The sequence below is a fragment of the Arvicanthis niloticus genome, chromosome 9 (genome assembly GCF_011762505.2).
Source record: "Arvicanthis niloticus isolate mArvNil1 chromosome 9, mArvNil1.pat.X, whole genome shotgun sequence".
Lineage (NCBI taxonomy): Eukaryota > Metazoa > Chordata > Mammalia > Rodentia > Muridae > Arvicanthis > Arvicanthis niloticus.
In genome coordinates, this window is record NC_047666.1 from 25,455,983 (window position 1) to 25,462,913 (window position 6,931).

General features: G+C 48.7%; 1 protein-coding gene across 3 annotated transcripts; it reads right to left on the reverse strand.

The window, feature by feature from the left end:
- Window positions 1-213: 213 nt before the first annotated feature.
- On the reverse strand, window positions 214-5,813 carry LOC117715455 (N-acetyltransferase 8B-like). 3 transcript variants are annotated; one of them, XM_076940027.1, is made up of 3 exons: window positions 5,473-5,812; window positions 2,760-4,870; window positions 218-1,999 (listed from the first exon to the last, which is right to left on the reverse strand). In XM_076940027.1, exon 3 carries the CDS (start codon window positions 1,970-1,972, stop codon window positions 1,274-1,276), a length of 699 nt encoding a protein of 232 aa, XP_076796142.1. In that variant the 5' UTR covers window positions 1,973-1,999; window positions 2,760-4,870; window positions 5,473-5,812; the 3' UTR covers window positions 218-1,273. The 3 variants fall into 3 exon arrangements, with proteins under 3 accessions (XP_076796143.1, XP_076796142.1, XP_076796141.1); XM_076940028.1 differs by lacking the exon at window positions 2,760-4,870 and having other exon boundaries at window positions 214-1,999; window positions 5,473-5,813; XM_076940026.1 differs by having other exon boundaries at window positions 2,760-5,812.
- Window positions 5,814-6,931: the final 1,118 nt, after the last annotated feature.

Here is a 6,931-nt window from a genome sequence, read left to right on the forward strand (position 1 = left end):
GGAGAGGGTGAGGCATATAGTCCTACTAACCAAGTCACCTGTGTTTGGAGTGACATAGCAAAGGGTCTTTGTATAATTTAAATTGGCCAGTGGCAAGGTTTGTCAGCAGGCCAGGGCAAGGTTTGGGTAGGCTGACCCCTCTGGGGTTAAGCTGTATCAGAGGTGATGCCAGGATGAAACAGAACCCCCCAGTAATGACCAAATGTCATAAATTACTGACCCAGGGGTACCTGGATCTCTGTGATCAGCAGTCTCTAGCCTAGGATGGGAAAGAGCAAAATACCTCACATCCCTAGTAGCATCCCAGCATCACAGAGGAACTAACTGAGAAGGCGGGACAGCCTTGCCTATATAAGCACAGCACCATATCCCATCACAGCCTCGTGCCAGAGGCTTGCAAGATGGCACAATCATGAACAAAGCTCCTGAATTCTGGAGTCCCTAAGCCTTTGAACTCAGACTAGATGCAGCCTGAATTCCAGGAGTGCCAGCTGTAGGCTGCTTCCATCCCCATATCCTTTTAGAAATGCAGAACTGTATGTCAGGCCTACTTAAAGTGATGCTGGCCTGTGAGATAGCCCACAAGCAGCTCTACAAGAGTGGCCACCATGAGTCATCTTCCCCTTAGAATCAGGCAATACTCCATTCTCACCAACTGCCTCCTCCTCTGCCATGACAAAAAAAATAATACCTCTGCTGGTCCTCTTCTCAGTTCTACACCCAGCTCTGGTCTGTGACTCTTGAGATCTTGCAAGCACAACCTACATTTGTCTCCAAGTCTTGCATGTTCTACAGGTGATAGATAACCTTTGTTTCTTTCTCCTTTGCCTTAACTTTGGCTGCTCTCAATGCTCTTGACCTTGCCCAGCTGGCTTGCTGGAGCTACTAGGCACACAGACATCTGGCACTTCAGCCATCTTAGATGTTTGCACAGGAGAGCTAGGTGAGCTGTTCCCTCCAGTCATGTAGAAACTTCTGAGCCACAGACTCATAAGTGAAATACATGCAGTAGTCTTTTGCATTTTTTCCTAATGCAACAGTGGTGTTGGGCTCAGTAAAACACATGCCTGTCAGAAACCCAGAGTGTGGCAGAGCCCATAAATCCTGACTCAGCCTTCACATGCATTCGAATGTGATGTGCTCCTGCAAGAAGCTTTTATTGTTAATCACACTGACATGGCAGGGTTCATTGGTTCCTATAGCAGAGTGCAGAGGAGCGTGCTTGCTGCACAGGAGCATAAGGTCACAGCCCCCACCCCCACCCCACCTCTTCCTAGGCAGAAGGGAAGGAGTAATTTAGTTGAATAAAGCAAATATCCACTAACCTCCAGAACATACTCCTGAAGTATTGGCCTGTCTTCTGGAAGCCCATGCCCAGGTAGAGGGTCACAGCACCTTGCTGCAAGGCGCTAGTCTCAAGGACAACATCACTGTAGCCCTGGTCCCATGCAAACTGGAGGACAGTTCTGACCAGTGCCTTCGCTATCCCCTGTCCTCGATGCTGTGAGGACACAGACAGGTGGAGGAACTGCCCCTGAGTCCTCCCTAATGGAGGATCCTTGACTGGCAGGGCACCCACTATGCCCACCACCTGCCCCCTAGACTCAGCCACCCAGAAGCAGGCGCCACGTGCATTCAGGTAAGACTTTGTGATGTCAGCCATGTCTGTCTGCAAACACTTGGCCACATACTCCTTCCAGGGCTGTCCAGCAAGGAACCGTAGGAGTAGAAGCAGAAAGAAGATGCCTACAACAGCCAGGAGCCAGGAGTCAGACACCAGGACCAGGGTAAGGGGCACCCCAATTAAGAGTAGGAGGGTTCGGGGCAGCAGCAGGACATGGCGAAAGGTGGCGGGGATGTACTCTTCTGCGCCCTTGGTGAACACATCCACGACACTTTTATAGTCACTGTCCTGGTACTGTCGGATGTGATAAGGAGCCATGGGAGACTTCTGGGCCTCAAATCTCGGCATTCACTTGTCAGCTCTCTTTCCCTGAGTCTTACAGAAGAGAGAAGCCATATGAGTCCCCTGACCTTTCTCCCAACATCCCCAGATCCATGTAGGCCCCGCTCAAGGGTGTGTCTTTCTGCTGTCACCAGAGAGGATGCAGGACACTAACACTGGGAGAATGTCTGTTAGTAACACCTCTTCATCCTACTAGAAGCTTTCTGCACCTCTTTGTGCCCTTCCCCCAGCCTTGAGCAGGCCTGAAAGATCTTGCTTTCCACAGTAGTCCGAACAATAGGACTGAGGTGGAGTTACCCACCTTGGCTGCATGCACAGCCTGCTACAGGAACTGAGAAGAGACTGCTTGCTGAGCTTGCCTTGAGACACCTCTGGCTGAACATTCAACTTCGATCCTTGATCAGAATACTTGTCTTTGCTCCATCTTTTCTCACCCTTCTGTCCCTTCTTTCATTCCCAGCCCCCCTTTCAGGCGAACCTAGTTGTTTTGTGGCCGCAGGCGGCTACACCTCTTGACACATAAACACAGCACAGTGCTGCCGATAAATTCCATGGAACAAGCTTTTGTTTATTGTCTGTGAACTATATATTGCAGGTATTCTGTGTTTCCAAGTGTGTAATTTTGCAAAATCTCCTTCCCAAGGATTATGAAAGTTTAGATTACAGAGTTGCTACAAACAAACCATTTTCTACAGGCCCTCCACCACCCTCATTCTTGAAGCCCCAGGTAGGTTCTAGGACTCTAGGCCCACACCGGGACCCTTCCTACAGTACTGTACTAGTGTCTTCTTACCCGCTACTACACAACCAAGGGTGTCTGGAATGACATCAGCTTCTGGTAGCATTCAGTAGAGATAGTCTAGGACTGCCTCACAACTGGTGAGCAGACCTGAGTAGGCACTTCATTAGCTGGCTCCTGGATATTTGTTAATCATAAAGTGTAGGGTCATAGAGCTTACAGCTCTATGGTTGGTCATGTTTATTTACCTCTGAACTCTGGGCTAATAATTTGTAGAGCAAAGTAGGATGTAGACGCCCAACAGCTCCCCCTGCAGGAGTCTGCCACCTGCTTACTACTCCCCTCAGGCTGCAGCAACTCTGCCCTTTTTGGAAGTCAGCCTGGTACCTGCACATAACTGCTCAGAGTGGCCTGATGTTAGCTCCTCTCACAGCAACAAGGTCCTTACCACCAGACTTTTCTCTGTCTATGCTGTTCCTGGTCCTGATAGAATGGATCCTAAGTTTCCCCATGTTGTCGTCGTCCCCCTCTCCCTCCTCCTCGTCTTCACCATCAGCCTTCACTCAGTCATAGTGTCCCTTTTCATCCCCAACTATGCTGCCATCCAGATGGTGGGCCCTGGACAGGGAACAGCTACATGAGCTCTAGGGGATGCTCAGAGCTTGCACATCACGCTTCTCACATTGGCTAGCTGAACTGTTGCTTCCCTAAGACAAGCAAGAAGGACATCTTTCTCTAGTGACTGTCCCGGTGGAAGGGACGCTCTCTGCCTTTGCCCCAAACCCTGACCTGAAGTCAATGAGAACCGTGCTATCTCCATTTTTTGCCTAGGCCCACTGTAGCCTGGCAAGCAGGTTCTCTGAAAGAGGTAGAGAAGCTACAACAGGATTTTTGAGGGAGTTCTGAAGCCAGGGGAGAATGGGACACCGTCACAGCTGTAACAAGGACCAGAGAAGATGCTGAGATGTCTAGATGGAAGTAGTGAGGTTTTTCAGAAAGGACACCCAGAGCCAACACCTCAGAAAAGGTTGGTCTCCTGAGCAGTGGTGGGAGGGAAGCAGGATGCTCCTGAGGCTGGACCATCCTGGGGAAAGGAGGGTCTTTATAGCCCTGCCTTGTTATACAGGACCCGAACACAGTTAAGTGCCGATACCCTGTTCCAAATGCATGTGAGGCCATGAGTGCATTAGCTGGGAAGCTGAGTGTCAGGTGTGATAAAGGAGGCATGTGAATGGCCTGGCAAAACAAGGGTCCCCAGATGTGCAGGCTGCATGCTGGAAAAGTCCTTGGCCAACCAAGTGTCCTGGAAATTAACACTCAGTCAGTGCTGGCTCCCAAGAGGAACCCTGTCATATAGCTAAGTTAGACATAAGGACAAACACGTTTCTTAATTACTCGAGGGATTCTCTTTCCAAAACACCTCATAGGTTTTGTAGGCCTAGTAGGTTTACTGTTTGCAAGGTGCACATTTATCAGTATCAACCATCAGTATTAGAAGTGTGCCCAAGACTCATGTACCTGTCCATTATGACACAGCCCAGACAGTGAAATCTATCACCTTGAGGTACATTTAGGGCAGGAATGACAAGGAGTCAGCACCATTCAGCTGGGGAGAAACAGGAAGAGACAGCTATGTATAACCTATTGTTACGAATCAAAATGTAAATATATGTGTTTTCTCATAGTCTTAGGTGGGCCCCGTGAAAGGATCTTTCAATCCTAGAGGGGTCACAACCCACAGGTTGAGGAGCACTGATGTAGGCTCACCATTGGCTTTGCAGGTGTGTACTTACACAAAGCCCTGGATTCAATCTCCAGCGCTGCCATTCTATACCCCCCAATGGAATCAGCAAATTAAATCACACGAATGCAAAATGCATGAAACACAAAAGTACAGCTAAACCGTGGAAGTTTTCTTTTATTTGAGCAAAACAGAGAGGACTTATTAAGCAAAAAGGAACGCTTTTGGTTGCTGAAAGGTGATCCAAAAGTGTCAACTATTTTATACCTAGGCATACCTGGGGACCCTTGTTGTAATTCTTTGGATATTTTGAAGATTTTATCATGTAGCTCAGGCTGGCCTGGAATTCACAAGACTCTTGCTTCTCCCTCCCAAGTGCTTGGGACCACAGCAATGGAGCACTAACTATAGTGTTTTTAAAAATCTGTACACAAAAAATATTGAAGAGAACGAATACCAAAGTTAATTGTCTTAAGGTTTTTTTTTTTTTTTTTTTTTTTAACACAAAAGGGGTAGGGGTGATTTGTAAATAGTTTCCTGATACACACTATCAGGCCACCAATATGCAACTCTAACCTATCCTGACGGTTGCGGGGTCCTTCAGGATGAAGTCAGAGCTAAAGCTAAAGCCCTAACTTTGTCACTGGGACCAGCATGCAGAGTCTGGACCCTGCCCGATTCCCGGATGGCAAGACCTGCCCTCAGCTTAGGTTGGGCTTTCCAACGGGGCGTCCCTGTCCTCGGAGCTTCCTGCCTAGGTTCCTCCCGCGAAGGCGGCAGATAACTCTCCGATGCGCCTCCCTCCCAAGGCCTGGCCTTGGCTGCGCGGTCCGCACGCGGCTCCTCCTGCTCGGTCTCGGGCATCGCCTGCAGGGGGCGTCCCGGTGCGCGCAGCCCAGCGGCCTTCCGTCCCGAGCCGCGCTCTCCACCCAGGACCTGGGAGGGCTCGCGACAAACACTGGCAAAGACACCTACACTTCGCCCACAAAACTGTCCACAGGGAAAGAGCTGCAGGGCGGAACTCACCCTCAGTCTCATGTCCGCCTCAGAAGATCGTCCCCTTGGAAACGAAGCTCTCTACTTCCGGAAGTGCTTACTGTTTGATCAGGTGGGCGGGCTCCGAGGCACCGTTTCCGGTGGGCGTGTTCCTGGCTATGTTTATATGAACTTCAGCGGGCTCCTACTACTGCTAGGAGCTGCTGGCAGAGCATGAGGAGAACAACTTCTACTTTGTCCTGGAGGTGGAGCGGACCCCACAGGTCGGGCAGGGAAAGAGCTATGGCTCCAGCTGGGCAGAACCCCAGCCGGGCAGAACCCGCTGCCATTTTGCCACGTGGCTTAGATGATCGTCCCCCGGAAGCAGATCCCTGCACTTCCAGAAGTGGAGGTCAACATCCTGAGTGCTTCAACTGACTCCTCCCCTTGTGAGGGCAGAGTGTGCTGGCAAAGGAAATAGGCTTGTCGGAACCTTCCTGTGGGAGGGTTCCATGGGGAGGCTGGAGGTTCAGGTCAGGCTGTAAGAGCTACTGAAGATTTATTCGAGAGATGTTAATCACTTTCTTACTGTGATAAAAGTATTAACCTAAATAAGGTGAGCACACTTTTTCCACTACTAGAGACCCCACTCAGTTTTTACTTTGCTTCGCGTTGTCCCACCAGTCACTGGGAGCACCCCCGGACCCCACAGCCCTCCTCAGGGACTTGCTTCCGGGACTTACCTAACATTAAGTATGGTCTCTATATCCAGAGTAGGTGAGGAAGGTCGTGTGTGACCCCCGAGTCTCCCAGCCAGACTACACATGCCAGAATTAGTTTTCTGTTTCCCTTGGTTGGGGTTTGTCTTTTATCTATACTTTGCTTACATGGAAGGTGTCTGGTGGTATGTGCAATAGTGGAATGGTAGGCTCCCGGTGTAACTCTCCTAATTAGGATAGTCGAGAGTTCAAAATGGCCCATTACCATAATTTTGAATCAGTGACTGGAGGAGTCTGAAGGAAGTCTTGCTTGTATCTGGGAGAGCCGCACTTTGAGCAACCGTTTAAGACTTCTGAGGAAACTGGCTTGTGGGCTTACAAACTATGTGTGGAATCCTGAATTTTTATGCTACCAGGCAAACACTCTACCACTGAACTACAACCTTATTTTGCTTTTAATTTTTAAATTTATTATGACATAATAAGTCCGGCATCCATGGTATGGCATGATGGTACAGTCGAACCATATATACATCTATACAGTAACCATCTATATGAACTGGCATCCAGAAAAGGTAGTGAATACATTATAAACACTTAACAAAAATATATCAAAGGAAAAAATAAAACAAGCCATATGAAAAGAGACTCAACCTTAGTCATGGATGAAGTAAAACTTCAAAATAAGACAACTCTACACAAATTGATTTATCTTAACAGGAGAAATGTAAAACTAGTGTCAAAAGACACAGCTTCAGATATTAAAGTTCTGTATGTAAGGTGATAAAAGC